At 66.6% G+C, this 22484-nt stretch overlaps 3 protein-coding genes across 3 annotated transcripts; 1 reads left to right on the plus strand and 2 right to left on the minus strand.

The window, feature by feature from the left end:
- The first annotated feature begins 9826 nt into the window (after window positions 1–9826).
- On the plus strand, window positions 9827–15223 carry EPS8L3 (EPS8 signaling adaptor L3). Its single transcript, XM_075521702.1, has 17 exons — window positions 9827–9867; window positions 9978–10051; window positions 10134–10198; window positions 10296–10451; window positions 11244–11393; window positions 11479–11555; window positions 12344–12656; window positions 12747–12861; window positions 12948–13012; window positions 13585–13659; window positions 13808–13956; window positions 14062–14274; window positions 14369–14465; window positions 14579–14707; window positions 14802–14881; window positions 14983–15115; window positions 15206–15223. Exons 1-17 carry the CDS (start codon window positions 9827–9829, stop codon window positions 15221–15223), a joined length of 1950 nt encoding a protein of 649 aa, XP_075377817.1.
- Window positions 15224–16206: 983 nt separating this feature from the next.
- LOC142419151 (glutathione S-transferase Mu 1-like) lies at window positions 16207–18605 on the minus strand. The gene is made up of 8 exons (XM_075521806.1): window positions 18518–18605; window positions 17756–17831; window positions 17589–17653; window positions 17417–17498; window positions 17008–17108; window positions 16744–16839; window positions 16541–16651; window positions 16207–16437 (listed from the first exon to the last, which is right to left on the minus strand). The coding sequence occupies exons 1-8, from the start codon at window positions 18548–18550 to the stop codon at window positions 16342–16344; spliced, it is 660 nt and encodes a 219-aa protein (XP_075377921.1). The 5' UTR covers window positions 18551–18605; the 3' UTR covers window positions 16207–16341.
- A 962-nt stretch (window positions 18606–19567) lies between these two features.
- On the minus strand, window positions 19568–22339 carry LOC142419056 (glutathione S-transferase 2). Its single transcript, XM_075521658.1, has 8 exons — window positions 22071–22339; window positions 21860–21935; window positions 21356–21420; window positions 21177–21258; window positions 20995–21095; window positions 20654–20749; window positions 20456–20566; window positions 19568–19713 (listed from the first exon to the last, which is right to left on the minus strand). The coding sequence occupies exons 1-8, from the start codon at window positions 22104–22106 to the stop codon at window positions 19618–19620; spliced, it is 663 nt and encodes a 220-aa protein (XP_075377773.1). The 5' UTR covers window positions 22107–22339; the 3' UTR covers window positions 19568–19617.
- Window positions 22340–22484: the final 145 nt, after the last annotated feature.

Genomic DNA, 22484 nt, shown 5'->3' on the forward strand with positions numbered 1-22484 from the left:
GGGCACCAGTATTAACTGGGCACCCTCATTATGTGACACCCTCCCCTCCCGGGCACCCACCCTTCCGGAGCATCCCCCCCACTCCCACCCACGCCCTGTGTCGGCAGCCCCAAGGGTGCTGCATCCCCGTGGAGCATCCCGTGGGCACTGGGGCTGGGACCCCCGCGGGTACCCCAAAGGCAGCCAGGGCGTGCGGGGACCGGGGAGCATCCATCACCTCTCTGTCCCCCCAAGCGTGTGAGCAGCTCCGGGTCTGGCTTTGTGTTTGCAGAGCCGGAAACCAGCTGCGGTTTGGAAAAAAAGAGGAAAATTTGAGTTTTCCTCCTCCGTAGGAATGAGACTGGGGGAAGGAGAAGTGGCTCTGGGTCCTGGGCGGCCCTGGGGAGCTGCTGCTTTACTTTCCTCCCTGCGTATTTGGGGGAGGATTTTATTTAGCTGATATAAACGATATTTGGGACACTTTTTATTCCAGTTTCCTCCCGGCAACGGTCTGAGATGAGTCAGAAATCCAAAATAAAGAAAAATAAATTTAAAAATAAAGGGAAGCGAAGGCGAAACTCCCACTCCTCTTGTAAATAACAACGGTGCAGCTTGTGCCGGAGCTGCCGGATGGAGCCACGGAGGCTGGAGCCAGGGCAGGTACCCTGCGTGCTGGGTGGTGCCCAGGGGCCAGATCCGGTGGGATTTTGGAGTGCTGGCATCGCTGGCTCAAGGCCAGGTTATGCTGGGATGTATTCCCCACCCCGCGCTGCTCTGTGCCCCTGCAGCCGGTGCGTCAGGCATCGAGCATCGTTCTTCAGGCGGAAAAAACCCCACGCTGGCCTTCAGCGCCGAGCGGGGTTTTGGCAGGGCGATGGGCTTACTCAGGCTGGAAAGGAGCCGGCCCTTCCCGGGAGCAGGGAAGGAGATTTAACCCCTCCGGCCACCCCCATCTCGCCTCTCCGTGCCCATCCCGCGGCACTGGCCAGGGACTGGAGGTGACACCAGCATCCCCCCTCCCAGTGCAATGCAACCGGCTGCTTTCCATGCCCCAAAAATTTGGGGCCAGGCGGGTGGTCCACACGGGCATTTGAAAATAGCCAGCATGGTTTGGCCAGACACACTGCCCGGCGCTGCCGTGGTGCTTCTCGTCCTCGCTGCAGCCACAAATCCCCACCGTCCCGCCGAGTGGTTTTGCCAAATATGACCCCAAAACGGCGGCGGGGACGGGGCGGCTGCAGAGCCCCCCAGTGCCTCCTCCGTGGCTGGTTCCCATCCCAGCATCTGGGTAGCACCTCTTGCCGGCTCTTAATTAACGAACGTTATCAAAACGCCTTCTGGTTTGAGCGGTGCCGGCCCCGTGGGTCGTGCGGCACCATCGAGCGATGCTGCTTACAGCCGAAAAAAACCCCGCGACGGCCTTCAGCGCCGGGTTTTGGCAGGAGCAATGGGCTTACTCAGGCTGGAAAAGAGCTGGATCTTCCCGGGAACAGAGCTTTAACCCCTCCAGCGAGCTAGGCTCCATCTCAAATGCGTCTTCCCGAGCCCCTTTCTCTTGGCGTGGGGTCACCCCTGGGTGCTGGCGGGTGCTGTGCACCCCAGGAGGTCCCCCAGGACCTGCAATCCCCATTTCTGCTCTTCTGCGAAGCAGCCACCGCCTGCATGCCGGGGCCGGGTGTATCTCGGTCCTCCCCGGAGCAGCGAGATGCTGCTGGAAAATTAAAAACAAAAGGGGGAAAGTTATAAATAACCAAAACAAATAGCCAAAAAAACCTAGCTGCAGGGGCAACGGCGAGGACGGTGCCGTATGGAGTATTCCTTACGGGGTCCGAGCCACCGCGGAGCAGGGCTTTCTTCTCCCTCTGCCCCAGACTTGCCCATGGCCCCGGGTCTTTGCAGTCTGCTCTTGATGTCTGGGTTTGCACCACCCTGAAAGCCAGAAGCATGCTGCTTTGTTATTTTATTTTATTTTATTTAAATGCAAGCTGACATTTTCAAGCAATTGCCTGATTTCGGCATCTGGAGCCAGAAGGTCCCTTTTTATGGGCCGGGGTGTCTACGAGCCTGAACCAGCCCGGTTCAGGATGCCCCAGGTTCAGCCCTTCACCGTGGCCTCCTCGGAAGGACCTGATGAGCGTCCTGCACCACCGTGCCAGCCCTCACCTGGAGGGAGCCGAACCCCAGCTCCTCCATCGACATCTCCATCTGCCAGACCCCGAGACGGCTCAGAGTCACTCAGCTCCCTCATGTCCCATAGACCAGCCTTGGCCAAGGTGTCTCCAACCAGACCAGCCAAGACCAAGGAGGTCTAAATCTGCAGGCACCAGCTCAGACCCACCACATCCCTCTAGGACCATCTACATCCCGAATGAGCGATGTGACCCCAGGAAGCTGCTGGAGGCATCTCGAGAGGCATCAGCCATCTCCCAGCCTCATGGACCTTGGCCTTCGTCTCTTGCCTGTCCCTTAAAAGCCACTTTGGAGGCTGAACTAAGCACTGGGAGATGCTCAGATGGCAAAAATCACCCACGGGGGACGCAGAGCCTTGCAGCTCCTCTCCCCAACCCCGCTGGCTTCTCCAGCCCTTGCTGATGAGGGACCTGGGGACTCGTAGGGATGAGTTATTCCCAAAACCATCGGTGAATCACCTGCGTTTGCCTTTCCCTTACCTCTGCTGCATCCGTTGGTGGCATGCTCACGGAACACCTTCCAAACCAGGAGAAAAAGGCCCTGGCTTTTGGTTGAATTCACGCTGAAGATGCTGCCTGGGGCTTGCAGATAGGAAGAGACCAGAGGCGTGCCAAAAAAAGGAAGAGTGAGTGTCCAGGCCTTCAGGGATTTGGATACTCTTGTCCGCAAGCTTTCGCAGAGCAATTTTAGGACCTGATCAAGCCCTTGCCAGCTGGCAAACAGTCCTAGACGCTCATGGCATCCAGGCACACGTCCCTCCCGGTGTCCAGCAGAAGCTGCACTGGGCTGAATAAGATGGGCGAGCCAACGGGTTCTCCTCTCCTGCCAGCTTCCCACTGGAGCCAAACAATAGGGAAGGTCAAACACTTTCCATTCCAATTATTTCTCGATGGAACAACATTTTCTGGCAGGAAACAGTTGCCTTTTGGCAGAAAAACCAGCCGCTTGTGTCTCAGCAAGCCCCAACTGTGTCAGTCTGGAGACAGCATTGGGGGACTTGGGGCACCCAGACTCCAGCCCCGCGTCTCTCGTGGGACCGGGGAGCATGGGGAAGAGTGGGAGATGCCACCTGATGGCAGGAGGAGGAGTTGGGATTTTGCTTAAAACACCTCATAGTGCTCCTAATCCTGCTCCAATTCCCCCCTTTCCAGCTCTGCGTCCTTTTGCAACCACCTTTTACCCAGCTCCCACCCCCGAGGGTAGGAAGGACCCAAGACACTACGTTGAGGATGCATCTGATGACGTGTGAGGAGAAACCCACCCCATCTGATGCCCTGGGAACCTCCTGCCGTGGGTTTTTCCCACCCAGCTCATGCTCACCGCCCCACGCAGATGGCATCCGGTCACCCTTTCACAATTTCCTCCGAGCTTCTCCATCAAGCAAGACACCATGAACCCGTGCTCGGCGGCATGCTCCTCGCCTGTCCCCTGCCAGGGACCTCACGGGTGGCTCCCAAATCGATGCCACCACCCACGAGGTCTCTTTGAGCGTTGACTCAGCAGCACATCACCTCGGGAAGGGAACCACCCATCACAACCCACCGCGGCATCGCCCGCTCGCAGCCTTTTTTGGCTACGCCCTCTGCACCCGAACCAGCTCAGCATCATGTGCTGCCATCACCCGTGGGCTGCCTCATTCACCACCTTCATCACCCTCCCTGGGAAGATGCCGGTAAAAATGTGTTTTGCCTGGAAACGCCATCAGTTGCGCCATTTGACCCTGTCCTCCTCCCCGTCGTGGCCCCAGGTTTGATATCTGAAGGCAAATCTCACAGCCCGGCTGCACCGGTCGATGGTGATGGGTTTGGGTCCCCAGTCGGCTCTGGCTGCTCCGTCCAGGTGAGAAACTCAGCTCATTTTCTTTGAGGGAAAAGTTGGGGCTCCGGGGCTTTGCCGAGCTCCTTTTGCTGCCGTGCCCAGACCCCGTTGGGTCCCTCAGCCTCCCAGGATGAGGGATTTGGTGGCTGAGCTCTGCTCACCCCTGAATTTGTGGGGTTTTAGGGGTGGAGAAAAGTTCCAAGGGCCAGATCCTGCTGCTAGAGAGGGTGCTGCTCTGGCAGGGCCCATTGGGCAGCTTTCGGGTTAGGTTCACACCCGGTTTGAGCAGCGATGATGAGGATGGCTGGGGTGGGAAGCAGGGCGGAGGGGCAGCACCGGGGCAGTGGAGACACCAGCTCTTCCCATGGGGGAATTCATCCCAAATGCCAAAACCGGAGCAGAATAATCCCCTTTCCAAGCTCTCCTTTGGCTCGCTGGGGTCCCCGGGCTGCTTGGGCTTCTCTGCACTCTGCGCATCAGGGACCCACTCCCCATCCCGGAGAGGGACACGTCCACGGGCAGGGATGATTTTGGAGGCCTGACCTCCCCGACCCACCCCTCTGCCCTCTCCCACCCCCAGCCGCGTCTCTCCGCCGGTGCTTACCCCAAAACCATCCTTCCCCTGGCACCCAGAGCATGGGAAACACCGAGAAGAACCTCCAAAGCCTCCAGGGATTTGCAGCAACTCGGCCACCACCGAACAGGCTGTAACCTGCTCGTTTGTGTGCCCTCGTCACCTCTAATTAAACCCGTGTGTTGCCAATGCCCTTTTGGCCACCACCACCTCTGGAAATCCCCAGGCCGTGGCCGGGCTGTGCTGCCAGGATGAGACGTGGTGGGGAGTGAAGCAGGACGGGTCCCATGCATACAGAGGTGGCCCCAGGAATGCCGGTTTTCCCTCTTCACCCCAAAAGCAAGACGCTTTTTGCAGCTTTGTGGCCAAAGCCATGGGGCCGGCTGCTTCTCTGGGGGTAAAAAAGCTTTTCATGTGGCCATATGTGCGTCCACGGGGCTCCTGCCCTGTCCGTGGGCTGGGATGATGGCTCAGGATTTGGAGGGACCCAAGTGATGCTTGCATCCCCGATGCTCTGCAGCACGTGTAGCTCCCTTGCTGCTCTTTTCCATTTCAGCCTCTTCAAAGCAAAAAAACTCAAGGTACAAAGGTCACCGGTCTCCAGCCAGGTCCCTGCAGCCCAGCCAGGAGCCACCAGCCATGGGCATGCCCGGCTGAACCGGGCACGGGTGCCTGCCGCCCTCGTAACCCCCGGTGCATCACCCGCTCACCAGCATCTTCATCATCCTCCAGAAGTGAGAGAGGGGGGAAAAAAAAACCAGCAGCAGGTTAAAAAGCAGAGAAGGATGGTGCTGCTTCTGGGGTGCTGCTTCTGAAAAGCCTTCAAGGATGTTGCTGGAGGGATTTTGGAAAGCCGACGGGCTAGAAAAGCCCAGGAGATCTCCTCCTGAAGAGATGGGATTCAGCGGCACGCTGGCAAAACTGGGATAACCCAGAGCACCGAGGGCCAGGACACTCCACAGCCGCGGAGCTCGGGGCACGGGGCTTGGGGCTGGGACCCCAAGGGGCCTCTCCCTTTGGGTGACCCCCGGGATATTCCTGGGGAGGCGAAGGGTTTGGTGGCCGCACCGAGCTGGGACCTCCGGGGATGGCGGAGGGCGAGACGCAGCCCCCCACGGCAAAGAGACCCAGCAGGGTGACAGGGACCCCGCGGTGGCTCTCGGCATGGCACCAGCTCCGTGATGCCCTCCTGCGGTGGCCGTGCCAGGCGAGTGCTAAGCCCCTTGGCAGGATGCGACCCCAGTCCAGTGCCGGCAGGGGCATCCCCCAGGCACCGCCGCGGCCGAGCACCCACCTGGGACTCCCCCGCTCCGGCTCCGGCCCCACTCGTTCCGTGGAGACGGGTCTAAAACCACGGGCAGGGACAAGGCAGCGGGGTGACCGTGGACGGGGACCCAGCGAGCGGGATGCAGGGTGACAGGTCTCCATCTGTTCCCCCGAGTCACCCCAAAACAGCATCTGAGCCTGGCTGCCGTGACGGTTGGGACATCGGCTTGTCACCGTCACCGCCAAAGAGATCCACAGAGGGCAGAAGGACTTGTGGATTTGGGCATCGCCGAGAGGGACATCCTGACCCCGGGGGGCCGTGCCATGCCGTGCCATGCCGTGCCGTGCCGTGCCGTGCCGTGCCATTCCTCCAGCCCGAGGAGAATGATCTGCCACAGTTTCCCAGCCCCCGAGGGGTTAAACCATCCCCACGTGTCCCCAGAATGACGGGGGAGCCGCCGGTCCCCAGCAATTAGGTGGCAGGTCTGGGTACACCGCGTCCGCCCCGCGCTTCGCCTTGGTGACGTGGGGACGGATCCAGGCTGGCCGGTGGTTTGCGCCGCTGGCTGGCACCCAGCAGCCAGAGCCACAGCTGCTTTCCGGCACTGCAACCCCGGTGGCACCTGGCCGGGAGCGATGTGTCACCGGTAATTCCAGGAACTGGAGGCCCCGCAGTCCCCCTGCGCCTGGGTACCCCCAAATCTGCACCAACCCCGTGTTGCCCCTGGGGCAGGGCCTGATCCTGCGTCCCCAGCGGGGACGGGGTGGGTGGCTGATGGCCGGTGCGGGGCATCGGGCTGCGCGCCCGGGGCTGTCCCCTTGGCGGGTGTGGGTGTCCCCTCGCCCAGCAGCTTCACAGGGCAGAAAAGGGGGTGCAGGATGAGGCCATTTTCCTCCCCAGAACAGCTGCGTTTTGGGGTCAACTCACTGATTTAGCACATTTTGACGCCGGGGGTTCCTAAACCTGAAATGGCAAAAGGCTTCGGCGTCACCCCGGGCTGGAGGGGTGGGAGAAGCCTCCGAGCCCCTTCCCGGCTCTTCCCAAGGGGGTTGGTGGCCCCTGGGGACTTCCCGAGCCTGGGGAAGGGTGAGGGGGCTCGGCAGGGCCGGAGCTGCGCAGGGAGGTGTCGCCTCTGGCCGGGAATCAAGGGGAAAAAAAATAAAAATGGGTTTGTAATAACATTTCTGCAGCCAGCGCCATTCCCAGCTTACCCAGTGGGGTGACTGGGAGGAGCTGGGAAGGGGCGGGGCGAGCACCCTGTCCCTGCAGAGGGGTGGACATGGATGGGCCACAGGCCTCCCCATGCCGTGGGTGCTGCCAGGGGGGGATCAAGCGCACCCCACACCCACGGGTGCCATAAAGAGGCGGGGAAGGAGCCGGATTCCTCCAGGCTGACGTAGCCCCCGCGCCGCAGCCAAGCCCGAGAGGCGGCGGGATGCGGCTGGGGAAACTGAGGCACGGCCGAGCTGGCGGCAGCGCCGGGGCGGGCGGTATCGGGGTGCCTTGGTTCAGCCCTTAGGACATGGCTTGGGTGCGGGGGGAGCTTGGGGTGGCCGGGGACACCCCAGGGTGCAAAATTTGGGGTTGAGCCGGTGCCGCCGGCGTCCCCGGTTAACAAGTGCCTGACGGGGTTTGGTTTTTTTGTCCCCGTCGCAGGGACTTTGCTTCCTCCCCGCAGCTCGTCACACCTTCAAGGCCACCCCGGTGCTGGGGAGTGTCACCAGGAAGGACCCAGGCACCCTGGGCGGCGCGGGGAGCCAGCAGAGCTGGGCATGCTGTGGCACCCCAGTTACCCGCTCCCCAGGGCTCCCAGTAAGGGGGCTGGGGGCACTGGCTCCCCGCGGGGGGCTGGGGAGGGGTGCTGTGGTGGCACTGCACCCCAACGTGGCCCAGCGCTGGCTGGCGGTGGCACTAGGGGAAGTGGGGAGCAGCACAGGGACAAGCACCCTCCAGCCAGCCAGCACCCACGACCCTAAATGGATCCCAAATGCCATTTAAATCCCCTCCGGGGCAGGACAGGGCCCTCGGGGGGGAGGGGGGGGGGGCATTTTGGCCCATATCCCAAGAGACCCCCCCCTTTGCTCCCCAAACCCCTCCCCATGCCCCCCCCTCCACCAGGCAGGGTGCCAGGTCCCTAAGGAGGAAGGGACAGGGGGACCATGTCAGGGGACCCCCCCAGTTCCCTTCCACAGCAGTATATCTACTGGGGGGGGCTGAGCTATTGGGGGGCTGTAACCCCAAACCTCCCACGGGGAGCGTGAGGCCACAGGATCGCCCCCCCTCCCCCCCCGAGAAGTGTCACCCAGATGTCCCCAGCGCCAGGGACTCCAGTGGGGTCGGCTGTGCCAGCGGGACCTGGGGTGGCACCGGGCACATCTGGGACCCTGCACATGTGGGACGTATGGGGGGGTCACACATCGGGGGGGGTCACACATCGGGGGGGGGGCCACACATCGGGGGGGGGGGTGTCGCACATCTGGGGACCGGGTGACGTGGGGACGTACTGCCCCCTGGTGGCCGGAGGTGGGACTGCACCCGCCCCTCCCTGAAATGGGGAAACTGAGGCACGACCCCAACCCTTACACCCCCTCCCCGCTCCCTGGGGCCATTCCCAGCCCCCCCCCCCCCCCGGCCCTGCTCGTACCTGTCCACCGACGGTCCCCGAACACCCCAAAGGGGCGTCACCGCCTGCTCCGGGCGATGCCCTGGGGTGCAGGATGCCGGGGTCCCTCCGCAGTGGGACCAGTTTGGCCCAAAAACCCGGTAAGAAAAGGGAGAGAGAGGGTCAGCCGGGATGTGACAGCCTGCGGGGCTGGGGGCACAGATGGGACCCTTGGGGACACAGTGGCCACAGCCCAGCCAACCCATCGCCCCCTGCAAGCTGCACCAGGACCAGCCCAGAGAAGCCAAAAGGCTCAAAATGAACCCAAACCCCACCTCGCTGTGCCGGGGGAAGGAGGGCCAGCGGGTCACCCCGGTCCCACGGACACGACCCCCGGCCAGCAGCAACCACACCGTGGCCACCCATTGTCCCCCGGCCGGGGGGCACAGACTGGGGCCAGAGCTCTCCTTGATGTTCCTGGGGGTGCCGAGGGACAGGTCCTGCAAAGGGGACCCTGCAGGGCTGGACGCCCAGGGGCAGGAGGCAGGGGTGACCCCACGGCGCTGGGGACAGTGACCCTGCTGCCACCAGCCTTAACCCAAGTCACGGACCCGCACGCCGGATCCGGCCCCTTCCTCGGCACAAACCACCCTGGAAGGGTTTTCCCAGCGGCAACCAAGTTTCGGGGCGAGCCCGGGGTTACCCGCCGGGCACGGGCACAAAGGTCTGTGGGAGAGAGGGTTGGGTGCTGCCGTGCGGGACGTCATCAAGGCTCAGCCCCGGAGGGGGGGGAAGAACCAGGCCGGCCTTGGGGTGGGGGGCACCCTGCCCGCTCAGGGCTGCAGTCCCACCTGGGTGCCCCCGAGGCGAGCAAGCCCTGCCGCAGGGTGGGCGGCCCAGGGTGAGCGGGGTGGTGGTGGCGGCAGCTGTGGCAGGTGGTTGTCCCCCCCCTTCCCTGTCCCCTGTCCTCGCCTTGAAGCAGACGCCATCGGGCAAAGAGCAGGCGGGTGCGGTGCCGACGTCAAGCCCTTGCCCCCGCCCGCGCCACCCTCCGCTGCGCACTTCCAGCCTGGGCGGCCGAGCCAGCGGCACGGGGATCGGGGTGAGCGGGGGCACCCTGGGTGTCCCCCGGGACAGGGACCCCATCTAATGGCATGGGGGGGTTGGCTCTGGCCTCCGGGTGAACCCCGCGAAGCTGGGATGGGGCAGGATGGCTGAGGGTGGGTGGGCAGGGGGGTCCTGGTGGGGACCAGGGCGATGCCACCACCCTGGGGGGGGGGGGGGGGGGCATGGGAGGGGCCTCAGGTGGTTGGGGACACGCGGGGGGTGATGTGGGGACCATGCCCAGCCCAGGACCCCATAGCAGGATCGAGCCGCCCTCGCTGCCCCCGGCAAGATGGGAGAGCCCTTCGGCCACTGGGGCAACCCCCCGTCCCGGTGAGTACCCTGCAGGGTGGGGGTGTCCCCGCCTTGGGGACCCCCGAGGGCTGGGTGGGGAGAGGGGACCGTGCTGCAGGGCACAAAGGTCCATCCGTCTGTCCATCCAGGAGCGAATACAACGACAGCTCCCTGCTCCAACGGTCCAACAGCTTCGCCCGCCCCAGCGGGAAAAGCATCTACAGTGAGTGAGGGCTGCACCCCAAAACCCCCCTGCTCCCCGTCCCCAACCTGTCCCCGTCCCCTGACCCTGCGTGCCCCTGCAGACCAGCGCAAGGACTACGGCCAGACCCTGCTCAAGCCCCAAAGCAATTTCCAGCACCACGTTGAGGTACGAGACCCCCAAATTTGCCAGGGTGCCCCCGGTTTGCAGAGCGTGGAGTGGCGACAGGGCACCCGGTGACACCCGGTGCCGTGTCCCCCCCCAGCACCTGCTCACGGTGCGCCTGGAGAGGGACATGCGCAGCATCGATGACTGCCTGGCGCACCTGAAGGTGCTGGAGGCTCAGGGACGGGTCTGGGGGCAGGACCTCATCCTGCAAGTCAAGGACCAGGAATTGGTGCTGAGGGATGTGGAGAGCAAGGTACCCCCTGGCCAGCGCACCCCCCGAAGCCTGGTACCCCCGGCCATGGCACCCAGCGTGCCCATGGCCTCCACTCTGGACCCAGCACCCCCATAAATTTGGTGTTGCCCCAGCTGTGGCACCCCCTGCAGCTCTGGCACCCCCATAACCCTGGCATCCCCCCCCAATGGCCCTTGCGCCCCCCTTGGCCCCAACACCCGCTCCAGCCGTGGCACCCCATTAGTCCTGGTACCCCCCTTCACCCCAGCACGCACGTCAGCCTTTCAACACCCCCAGGCCCTGGCACACACCCTGCACCCCTAGCCCTAGCACCCACCTTGGCCACGACACCCGCCCTGGACCCAAAACCCCCACAAATCCGGTATTCCCCCAGCTATGGCACCCCCATAACCCTGGTACCCTCCCACACCCTTGCACCCCTATAACCTGGCACCCCTACAACTCTGCTACCCCCCAACCCTTGCACCCCTATAACCTGGCACCCCTACAACTCTGCTACCCCCCGACCCTTGCACCCCTGTAACCTGGCACCCTGCTATAACCTTGCCACCCCCCAACCCTTGCACCCACAACCCTACCCCATGACACCCCCCCAGACTCAGCACCCCCAAAAGCCTGGCATTCCCCTGGCTATGCCACCCCATAGCCCCACCACCCCCATTAACCCTGACACCCTCACCACCCGACAAGCCCCCCACGCCCTGGCACCCCTATAACCCTTGCATCCCCTTAGCCCTTTAACCCTCCTAGCCATTCTGGGGGGGCTCAGCACCCCATTTCCCCCCCGGCCAGGAGGAGCTGGAGGCTTACCCGCTGGGCAGCGTGCAGGGGTGCTCGGCCGCGCTGGGCGTCTGCGGCTACGACTCGGTGTTGGCCATCAGCGTGCAGGAGCAGAGTCCCCCCGGGACCAGCGTCCTGCTCTTCCAGTGCGACCATCTGGGGGTGAGCCCTGAGGGTGGGCAAGGGGGGGGGAGAGGGGGGGCAGCACCCCGGGATGGAGGGGTTGATGGTGGTGGGTCCGTGCCAGGCAGAGACGCTGAAGAGCAGCCTGCAGAAGCTGGTGAAGCAGTGGAAGGAGGAGCAGAGGAGTCAGTATGGGCACAGGTAAGGGGGTACGTGGTTCTTCGCCCCCTCCCTGGGGACAGCCCAGGCCTGGTCCCCCAAGTCAGCCCCCCCCCCCAGGTTGTGGGGGGTGTGTGGGGGCGGTCTCCCTGTGGGTGGGGGATAAGCCCACGCTGCCCCCACGTCCCCCATAGATTCCCTCCCTGTGGGCGCAGACCCCCTTCTGCCTGCTCCCCTCCTGCCTCTTGGCAGGGACCCCCCCTCACCCTCCCGGGGGGTGGACCCCTTCTTTTGCCTCAGTACCCCAGCTCCTGGCTCAGCCCCCCTCCTACCCCATCCCCATGGACACAGACCCCCCCCACACCCCCATACCCCCTCCCTGGGCTCAGTCTCCCCTCACCCCCATGGGCACAGTCTGTGTCCCCCCCATACCCCATCCCCAGGCTCAGCCCCCCCTTCTACCTCCCCCCTCCCCCCCCATACCCACGGGCACAGACCCCCATACCCCATCCTTGGGCTCAGGCCCCCTTCCTACCCATACCCATGGACACAGACCCCCCCGCCCCATACCCCATCCCCATCCCCAGGCTCAGCCCCCCCTTCTACCTCCCCCCCCCCCATACCCACGGGCACAGACCCCCATACCCCATCCTTGGGCTCAGCCCCCCCCCCCCCCATACCCACGGGCACAGACCCCCATACCCCATCCTTGGGCTCAGGCCCCCCTCCTACCCATACCCACGGACACAGACCCCCCCGCCCCACCCCCCATCCCCATCCCCAGGCTCAGCCCCCCCTCAGCTCCCCCCTCCCCGTCCCTCCTTGCCCAGGAGCAGCCTGGACGTGCCGCCGAGCCCGGCCCCCCCGTACGCGCAGGGTCCCTACACAGCCCCGGAGCGGTGGGCAGAGATCCCCGAGCCCGACTTCCACGCCCCCCCCCGGCGTGGGCCGCCCTCCTCGGACTACAGTGAGTCTCGGGTGGGGTTTGCAGCATGCCTCAGTTTCCCCAGGAGCAGTGGGTGGGAGTGGGGTCATGGGGAGCAGAGCTGGGACCCTCCGCTGTCACCAGGCTTGCCAGGCACCCAGCAGATGCCATGGACCAACCCCCCGGGTCAGGTCACGTCCAGCGTGGACCGAGATGTTGTAAGTCCCATCCCACGTCCACCCCACCTCAAACGGGGACACCCCAGCCCTCCCCGCCGGCACCCACCGGGTCCCATCCTGCTCCTGCAGGAGGTCCTCAACCACGTGCTGAGGGACTTGGACCTCTTCGTGGTCCGGCTGAAGACGGCCCTGGGCATGGTCAGCACCACCGACCTGAAGAAGAGGAAGAAGATGAAGAACAAAGGTGATGGGGGAGGGCTGTGCCCCGGGGGACTGGCGGGGGGCCGGGGGGGCCATCCCGGTGCCAGCCCCCCCTCTCTGCCCCTCCAGCTCTGCCCTCCAGGGATGACTACGTGGACTTTTTCCAGAAGGTGAAATACGCCCTCAACCTCATGGTGGGTCCCGTTGGGCTGGATGTGACCCCGTGGCTCGTGGGCATCCCTGGCACGTCCCTGCCCGCCCCGCTGCTGGGCTGCGTGGGGCCGGGGGGGCTGCGTGGGGGCTGCGCGGGGACAGGGGGGCTGCGTGGGGCCGGGGGGCTGCGTGGGGATGGGAGGGCTGCGTGGGGCCGGGGGGGCTGCCTGGGGATGGGAGGGCTGCGTGGGGCCGGGGGGGGCTGCGTGGGGACGGGGGGGGGCTGTGTGGGGACGGGGGGGCTGCGTGAGGATGGGAGGGCTGCGTGGGGACGGGGGGGGCTGCGTGAGGATGGGAGGGCTGCGTGGGGACGGGGGGGCTGCGTGGGGACGGGGGGGGCTGCGTGGGGATGGGAGGGCTGCGTGGGGACGGGGGGGCTGCGTGGGGACGGGGGGGGCTGCGTGGGGATGGGAGGGGGCTGCGTGGGGACGGGGGGGGGCTGCGTGGGGACGGGAGGGGCTGCGTGGGGACGGGGGGGGGCTGCGTGGGGACGGGAGGGCTGCGTGGGGACGGGGGGGGCTGCGTGGGGACACCCTTTCCCCCCTCCACGCAGGGAAGGACCCACCGGCACGTGCGGGAGCCAGACCCCTCCGAGCTGCTGCGTCTCATCTTCACGGCCCTCTCCTTCGTGAGTGCCCCCAAAAGCGGGTCCCAACCCCCCACCCAGGGGTGAGCAGGGTGAGGAGTGGCCCTCACTCCCCCCCCCCCCCCGCCCCCCCCAAATTCCTGGGGGGCAGGTACGGGGGTGCCGCTCCATCACTGCCCGCCCGGAGCAGGTCCTGGACCACGGCCCCAAACCCAGCCCGGCCCCGGCGGTGGAGGCACCGCTGCTGGTGCCCGAGGCGGTGGAGCTGCTGGAGGAGACCCTGCACCACCATGACTACAGCACCTGGAAGGCCCTTGGCATCGCCTGGAACAAGACCAGGTGGGGCCCAGCCCCCCCAGCACCAAGGAGGGGGTCCGGGCTGAGGCGGGGGGGGGGGGGGGGGGGTCACACCACCCACCTTGGCTTTCTCCCTGCCCGTTGCAGGGCAGAGTACCCCAACAGCGAGCTGGTGCCCGGCTACATCCCCGTCTTCTCGGACGGGTGGCTGCCCCCTCCCGTGGAGCAGGTACAGCACAGGGAGGGCCAGGACGTGCCGCCGCCTGCCTCAGTTTCCCCAACTCGCTCTCAACACCCGCCCCTCTCTCCGCTCCCGACACAGTCGCCGGCCACCGGCCGGAGGGACAACCCCAGCCAAGGGTAAGTGCTCCCGCTGCCCCACGGATGCGGAGGGCTGGGGCAGGATTCGGCCCCCGGCTGGGTGCTCATGTCCCCGTCCCCCCCCAATCTCCAGGGCCCCCTTCCCTGCCCAGAGGCTGGTGCGAGCCCTGTACGAGTTTCAGGGCAGGAACCCGCAGGAGCTGAGCGTCAGGATGGGGGACACGCTGCAGGTAGAAATCGGGGGGTGTCCCCTCCCTAGGGAGGATGGAGTGGGGACCCCCACCCTGCCTGCTGGGGGTGCTGGAAGGGGGTGACTGCACCTCCTTGTCACCACACACCCTAGGTCCTGGACCAGCAGAAGAAGTGGTGGCTGGTGCAGGACGGCCGGGGGGAGAAGGGCTTCATCCCCAGCAACATCCTGGAGCCCCTGGGGCAGGGGCACAGCGGGGGGCACAGCGCCGGCCAGGTGGGTGTCCCCTCTCCCCTCCCCTCCCCACATCCCCACCGCCAGGAGGGGGGTGACAGGGGGCCACCCCGCTGTCCCCTCCCCTTGTCCCCCACTCCAGGACAGCCCCCCCAAACTGCACCCCGACTCCTCGCCGGCGGAGGTGACAGCCTGGCTGAAGGACAAGGGCTTCTCGCGGATGTAGGTGGACCCTCGAGCCCCCCAAGCTGTGTGGCTCCGTTTGGGGGGGCACAAGCCCCGCTCACCCCTTACCGCCCGTCTGTCCGTCCGTCTGTCCGCAGCACGGTGCGGTGCCTGGGGGTGCTGACGGGGCACCAGCTGCTGCAGATGAGCCAGACCGAGCTGCAAGCTGTCTGTCCCGAGGAGTGGCGGCGAGTCCTCTTCAAGCTCTCCTCCGTCAGGACGTCCCTGGGGGTGAGGGACCCCCCCCGGCCTCACGCCCCCTCCCCACCCCAGGGCTCCCCCACCACCCCCCCAACACTTCTCCCTTCCCCTTCTCTGCAGATAGGCCCCAGGGACTGAGCCACCCAGGCCACGCTGGCACCGTGTCCCCCGCTGTCACCACCATCCACCCCCCAGGATGGAGCACCCTGGGCACTGCGGGACCGGGGGGGGGAGCTCGGGGGGACAGGACCCCACACCCCCCATCCCGCCTGGCCCCCCAGGATGGAGAGCCGCTCCTTGGGGGTTAGGGGACACAGCCCCCCCAAAGCCACCGGTGACACAAGGCTGCTGGGACCCCCCCTGCCACACCGCAGGACTCTTGGGGACCCCCCCCTGGGGCGATGCACTGCCAGACCCCACGAAGGGAAGCAGGGGGAGCAGGCAGCCCCCCCGGGGGGGGCAGGCACCGTGAAACGTGTGTGCACCCCTCAAAATGTAAAGTGACTGCTGTGGGAAATAAAGAGAGTGACAGCAGAGATGTCTGCGGGGGGGGGGGGGGACGGGGACACGCCGGTCCCCATGTCACCCATGGGCCACCCCGGTGGGGCAGGGAGGGGGACAGGGACAAGGCAGGGAGGGAGACACGGCGGTGCCACCCCCCAGCGGGGACCTGCCCAGCAGCACCCAAGGGACACCTCTGGGTGACATCCCGGGCAGCCCCCCCGTGCCCAGGGGGTGATGGCAGGGCGGGGCCCAGGGGACAGGGCTGTCCCCAGCCCACCCGGCTCTGCGCCGCACCGCAGGGGGGTGGCAGGGCACCAAGCCCCCCCCCCCCACCCCTTTGTCAGCGCTGCCTCATTAGCGGGCAGGAATGCGCTAACGAGAAGGGAGGGGGCCCAGGGGAGCGAGGGGGGGGCCCGGGGACAGCACAGGGCTGAGCTTGTGCCCCCCCAAACGCCAGCCAAGCCAAGGGGGGGGCCGGGGCAGTGGCAATGCCCGTTGGGGCAGGGATGCTCCCCCTCTCCCCACACCCACCAGCCCCCCACGTTTCGGGGGGGCAAGCCCAGCGCACCCCCAGCCATCCCCCCCCTACGCCGCAGCACTCGGGGGGGGGGGGGGGCTCAGGGTGCCACATGTAAAGCACTTTATTGTGTTGGGGGGCTTCACGCCAGCGGTACCCACCCCACCCCACGATGGAGGGTGCTGGGGGGTCAGGTCAGGACCCCCCCCAGCTCCCCTCGTCCCACGCTGGGCTCCTACTCCTTCTTGTTGCCCCACTTGGCCATCTTGTTGTTGATGGGCATCTTCAGGAAGCGGCTGGACTTCATGTAGGCAGCCACCTTCTCCAGGGCCTGCGGGGGCAAGGGGAGCGTCGGGGACCCGTCCCACCGGGGCACCCCCCACCCCTGGGTGCCCTCGAGGGCTGGGGTCCTTCCCCGGGGTGGCCCAGCTCACCCCAAAGCGGTCCATGAAGTCCCTGAGGTTCTTGAAGGGCTCCAGGCACTTGGGCTCAAAGATGCGGTTCTGCTCCAGCACGTCGAACATGAGGAAGTCCACGAAGGTGAGCTGGGGGGGGGACGGGGGACACAGTGAGGACAAGCGGGGGGACAAAGCCCCTCCCCAGCCCCCACAGTCCCTCCCCAGGGTCCCGGTTGTACCTTCTCCCCTGCAAACCACTTTCTGTCCCCCAAGAAGTTGGAGAAGAGCTTCAGCTTCCCCGGGAGCTGCTCCAGGTAGCCCGGCTTGAGCTTCTCCTGCAGGTGGAAGGGGGGGAAGGGTGAGGCTGGGCATCCTGGTCCCCCCACCCAGGGGACAGCACCTTCCCTACGTGGGGTCCCCGATGCTGATGCAAGCCAAGGCATGACCAAGGAGGACCCCGGCACGGGTATGGTCACCCAACCCCACGGCACAGGGACACTCACGAAGTCGGGGTTGTAGCAGACCATCACCAGGCTCATGCGGAAATCCATGATCTGGTTCTCCAGCATGTCCACGCGGAGGATCTCCTCCTCCGTCTCACCGCCTGCAGGATGGGGGGACATCAGCAACAGGGTGGGGTCCCCAACCCAAGCCCAACCTCAAGCCCAAACCCAGGCCCAAACCCAGGCCCAACTCCAAGACCAACTCCAACCCCAAACCAACTCCGAGCCCAACTCCGAGCCCAAGCCCAACCCAACTCCGAGCTTAACCCTACCCCAAGCCCAACCCTACCCCAAGCCCAACCCTACCCCAAACCCAACCCTACCCCAAGCCCAACCCCACCCCAAGCCCAACCCTACCCCAAGCCCAACCCTACCCCAAGGCCAAGCCCCAGCCCACCCCAGCACTCACACATCTTGTGCTTGCGGGCGATGTAGCGCATGATGGCGTTGCTCTGCGTCAGCTTGGTGGTGCCGTCAATGAAGTAAGGGAGCTGGAGGGGACATCAAGGCATGGGGACACCAGGGCATGGGGACACCAGGGCACCCACCCCATAACCACCGCCCAGCTCGAGACCACCTACGTTGGGGAAGTCCAGCCCCAGCTTCTCCTTCTCGTTGATCCATTGGCTCTTGTCATAGTCAGGAGCTGGAAGGAAGCAGGGGTGGGGGTGTTGGGTGACACCGTGTCCCCCCCAAAAGCCAGAGAGCTTCAGGGTGGTGTGGGAATCCCCCCGGCTCCCCCCCTCACCTTCCCCGCAGCTGTAGAGCTTGTCCTCGTAGGGCGTCTCGGTGTACTCCAGGAGCAGGCGGATGGCGTGGGCGAGCTGGGGGGGGGGTTAGAGACCACTGAGACCCCCCCAAAATGCCCCCCACCCCGCCATGGGGAAACTGAGGCACGGAGGAACACGAGCCACCTCCCCCGCCCCCACAGGCACGGGGGACCCCACAACCACTGGGTGCCCCCAAAAGCAATGCCCCCGCCCCAAGTGCAGGGGGACTCCTGCAGCCCCCCTCATGCAAGACCAGGGGGACCCCCGAAGCCCCCCTCAAGACCAGGGGAATCCCCACAGCCCCCTCCCAAGACCGAGGAGACCCCCGCAGCCCCCCCCCCAGCCCCCCCAAAGAATGAGGGGACGCCCACAGCCCCCCGTGCAAGACCGAGGGGACCCCCGCAGACCCCCCCCAAGACCAGGGGAGCCCCCACAGCCCCCCCAAGACCAGGGGGGCCCCCACAGCCCCCCCCCAAGGCCCAGGGGACCCCCATAGCCCTCCCCAAGGCCCAGGGGACCCCCGCAAGCCCCCCCCCAAGACCAGGGGAGCCCCCACAGCCCCCCCAAGGCCCAGGGGACCCCCACAGCCCCCCCCCCCCCCCAAGCCAAGGGGACCCCCGCAGCCCCCCCAGAGCGCAGGGGTCCCGCATGCAGATGGGGAGGGTACGGGGGGGTCAGGCCGCCGCAGCCCCGGGAGAAGGGCCCCGGGCGGGGGGCGGTGCGGCCCCCAGCCCACTCACGCCGCGAATGTCCCAGTAGCCCAAAACCGCCATGGCCGCGCGCGCCGATCGCTGTGCCCCGCCCCCCCCCGCGTGACCGCCCGCGGCGGCCTCGCCCCGCCCCTTCCTCGGGGGCGGGGCTTAAGGCGGGGGGGGGTCTTAAAGGGTGGGGCTGGAGAAGGGGGGTATCCCCCCCCCGCATCTTGGGTGGGCTTATGGGGCTCCCCTGTTTGCATGGGGGTGCTCCTTAGCCTGGGGGCTCTGCGACCCCCCCCAAGCTGCATGGGGGTCCCCCCCAGTCTGTATGGGAGCCCTCTTATTTTGGGGGGCACGGGACACCCCCTCTTGCACCCCCACCCACGATGCATGTGCCCCCCCTCTTTACCCCGAGGGGCATGGCCCCCCCTTGGGCCCCACAGTGTGTGTGGGAGTCCCCCTTATTCTGGGGGCTCTGCACCCCACCAGGGTGCGGGGGGGTCCCCCTTACCCGGGGGGGGCATGATTACCCCCCTTACCCCACCCAGGCTGCATGGGGGTCCCTCTTATCCTGGGGGGCCATGGGGTCTCCTTTGCACCCCCCAAGCTTTATGTGGTTCCCTTTATCGGGGGGGGGGGGGGGGAGTTCTCCTTTGCAGCCCCCCAGACTGCATGGGGGTCCCTCTGGTTTTGGGGAGCACAGGTCCACCAGTCTGCACAGGGACCCATGCCCCCCACGGTGACCCCCCCTCAAGCTGCAGGGGGGTCCCCCCTTTTACCCCCCTAAGCTGCATGGCGGTCTCATTACCCTGGGGGGGGGGGGGCATGGGGTCCCCCTTGGACCCCACAGTCTCCACGGGGGGTCCCCCTTATTCTGGAGGGGGGGCATGGGGGAATGGCTTCCCCCCATCCCGGGGCGCAGGAGGGTCCGACAGCCCCCTCTCCTGTTAGCCCCCCCAGGAGTTGCCCCCACAAAATGGGGGGGTCCCCATGGCCCCCACCCTTCCCGGCACCACGCGGTCCCACGGCGGCTCAGTGCACCCCACACGGCAGCCGGACAAGGGGGGAGCCCCCCCCCGGTTTATTCTGCAGGGGAGGGGGCTGGGGGCGAGGCGGGGGGCGCAGGGGGACGACGGGACCCCCGCTCACTCCTTGGTGCTGCACCACTGCGCCGTGCGCCAGAAAATGGGGGTCTTCATGAAGCGCCCCGACCGCAGGTAGGCAGAGATCTTCTCCAGTGCCTGCAGGGAGGAGACGGGACAGGGACGGGGACGGGGACGGGGACACCGGGGTGTCAGGGATGGGGACACCGGAGTGTTAGGGATGGGGGCGGAGACACCAGGGTGTCAGGAATGGGGACAGAGACAGGGACACTGGGGTGTCAGGGATGGGGACAGGGACAGGGACGCTGGGGTGTTAGGGATGGGGACAGGGATGCCGGGGTGTCAGGGATGGGGACAGGGACATCAGGGTGTTGGGGATGGAGATGGGGACGCCGGGGTGTTAAGTGATGGCACAGGGGCACCAGGGTGTTAGGGACAGGGATGGGGACACCAAGGTGATGGGGACGGGGACACCGGGGTGTCCAGCATGGGGCCAGGGACACCGGGGTGGTGGGGATAGGGATGGGGACACCAGGGTGTCAGGGATGGGGACAAGGGACACTGGGGTGTTGGGGATGGGGACAGGGACATCAGGGTGTTGGGGATGGTGAGGGAGATGGGGACGCCGGGGTGTTAGTGATGGGACAGGGGCACCAGGGTGTTGGGGACAGGGATGGGGACACCAAGGTGATGGGGGTGGGGACACCGGGGTGTCCAGCATGGGGCCAGGGACACCGGGGTGGTGGGGATAGGGATGGGGACACCAGGGTGTCAGGGATGGGGACAAGGGACACTGGGGTGTTGGGGATGGGGACAGGGACACCAGGGTGTCGGGGACAGGGCCGGTGACACCGGGGTGTCCCCACGCGGCCCCGCTCACCTCGAAGCGCTGCAGGAACCGGCCCAGGTTGCCCTGCAGCTCGGGACACTCGGGGACGAACATGCGGTGCTGGTCCAGCACGTCGTACGCCACAAAGTCCACGAAGGTGAGCTGCGGGGGGGGGTATGGGGGGTGACGGGGGGGGGGGGTCAGCCCTCACCGGGACTCCCCCCAAACCCCCCAGCACCCCCCACCGACCTTCTCCCCTGCAAACCACGGCCGGGAGCCCAGGAACCGCGACAGCTCCCGCAGCTTCCCCGGCAGCTGCTCCAGGTACGCCGGCTTCAGCTTCTCCTGCACCGGGGGGAGGCAGGGTTGGGGTGGGGGCTGCCCCCCCCCAGCCCCCCCAGCCCCCCCAGCACCCGGGGGCATCACCCCCTGACTGCAGCCAGGCGCCCCAACGCACCCCCCGTGCTGGCCGTGGCTTGATTCCCCTTGTCCCCATGTCCCCAGCGGGGTTGGGGACAAGACCCCCGCGGGGGGGGGGGGGGGTCAGTCCCCCCGTGCCCCCCCCCCCCCCCAGCCATGGGGGTACTCACGAAGTCGGGGTTGTAGCACAGCCGGGCGAAGCTCATGCGCAAATCCATGACCTGGTTCTCCAGCACGTCCACGCGGAGCATCTCCTCCTCCGTCTCACCGCCTGCGGGATGGGGGGACATCAGCCCCCCCCCCACCGGGGACCCCCCCTTGGTGCTGGGACCCCCCCCACCCCATCACTCACCCATGTTGTGCTTGCGGGCGATGTAGCGCAGGATGGCGTTGCTCTGCGTCAGCTTGGTGGGGCCGTCGATGAGATAGGGTAGCTGGGGGGGGGGATGCCGGGGGGGGGGGGGGGTCAGCCCCGGTGCCCCCCCAGCCCCCTCCCCACGCCCCCCCCCCCATTCCTCATCCATCACCTACGTTGGGGAAGTCGAGACCCAGTTTCTCTTTCTCGCTGGTCCAGTCGCTGGGGTCAAAGTCAGGGGCTGGGGGGGGCAGAGAGATGGGGGGGGCAGAGAGATGGGGAGGGGGGAGAGAGATGGGGAGGGGGCTCCCCCGGCCCCGCTCATCACACCCACAGCAAATTCGGGGGGGGGGTGCGCAGTGGGGGGGTTCCCACTCTGTCCCAGGAGCAGCCACGTGTGTGTCCCCCCCCCAGCCCGGGCCCCCTCCCTGGGCAGCTAAAGGAGGACATTGACCGGGGGCCAAGGTCCAGGGCGGGGGGGGGGGGGGGCAGAGGTGCCCCCCCAGACCTGGCAGGAGGAGGATGGGGGGGCAAGAGGACAGGCTGCGCTTTCGCCCTGCGGAACGGGGAGTTTCTTCTCCTTCGGCTGGATTCTGACGCAGCACGAATTGAGGTGGCGGGGGTGCTGGGGCGGGGGGGGGACACACATGGGGGGGGGACACCCCGCTTGCCCCCCTCACCTGGGCCGGGGCGGTACTGCCTCTCCTGGTAGGGGGTCTCCGTGTACTCCAGCAGCAGGCGGATGGCGTGGGCCAGCTGCGGGGACACAGCACCCACATTTCGGCACCCACCAACACCCCCTCTGCGCTCCCCACCCTCCCAGGAGCCCCCCCACCCCTATCCCCCCCCAGCGAGGCATTGCCACCCCCCCCCCCCCCCCTCTCCACTCACCCCACGGATGTCCCAGTACCCCAGCGTGACCACCATGGTGGCACCCAGCTCCGGCGCTGCGGGGACACGGACAGGGACAGGGACGGAGGGGCCGAGCCCCCCCCAGCACCCTCCCCTTTCCCCTCCCTGCTCGCGTGACTGGGTGCAGGCAGGGTGCCAGGGCGTCCCGCCAGCCGTGGGGCCAGCGCTGGGGCTGCCGCCCGCCCCTCAGGATCCGGCCCCCGGCACCCCCAGCCCTTTGGGGACCCCCCCATGCCCAAAGCCAAGCCGTGGGGGGGGGACCACCCTGTGGCAGCAGTCTGTGGGGCCACCCTCTTGCTGCCTCAGTTTCCCTCTGGGGCCACGATACCTCCCCCCCGCCACACTTAAAGTGAAGTATTTTACTTAAATACTTTATTTTTCATGCTTGGTTGG

Source organism: Mycteria americana, chromosome 20 (genome assembly GCF_035582795.1).
Source record: "Mycteria americana isolate JAX WOST 10 ecotype Jacksonville Zoo and Gardens chromosome 20, USCA_MyAme_1.0, whole genome shotgun sequence".
Lineage (NCBI taxonomy): Eukaryota > Metazoa > Chordata > Aves > Ciconiiformes > Ciconiidae > Mycteria > Mycteria americana.

Coding starts and splice junctions, on each gene's coding strand:
- LOC142419056 (XM_075521658.1), bottom strand. CDS start 22,106: ATGGTGGTCACGCTGGGGTACTGGGACATCCGTGGG. Junction 21,096..21,176: donor CGCCCGCAAGCACAACATGG/GTGAGTGATGGG, acceptor CCCATCCCGCAG/GCGGTGAGACGGAGGAGGAG. Junction 20,750..20,994: donor TGTGCTACAACCCCGACTTC/GTGAGTACCCCC, acceptor CCCCCGGTGCAG/GAGAAGCTGAAGCCGGCGTA.
- EPS8L3 (XM_075521702.1), top strand. CDS start 9,827: ATGGGAGAGCCCTTCGGCCACTGGGGCAACCCCCCGTCCCG. Junction 12,862..12,947: donor GAAGAAGATGAAGAACAAAG/GTGATGGGGGAG, acceptor CTGCCCCTCCAG/CTCTGCCCTCCAGGGATGAC. Junction 14,275..14,368: donor AGGGACAACCCCAGCCAAGG/GTAAGTGCTCCC, acceptor CCCAATCTCCAG/GGCCCCCTTCCCTGCCCAGA.
- LOC142419151 (XM_075521806.1), bottom strand. CDS start 18,550: ATGGCGGTTTTGGGCTACTGGGACATTCGCGGC. Junction 17,832..18,517: donor GCTACTGGGACATTCGCGGC/GTGAGTGGGCTG, acceptor CCCCCCCCCCAG/CTCGCCCACGCCATCCGCCT. Junction 16,840..17,007: donor TCTGCTACAACCCCGACTTC/GTGAGTGTCCCT, acceptor TTCCACCTGCAG/GAGAAGCTCAAGCCGGGCTA.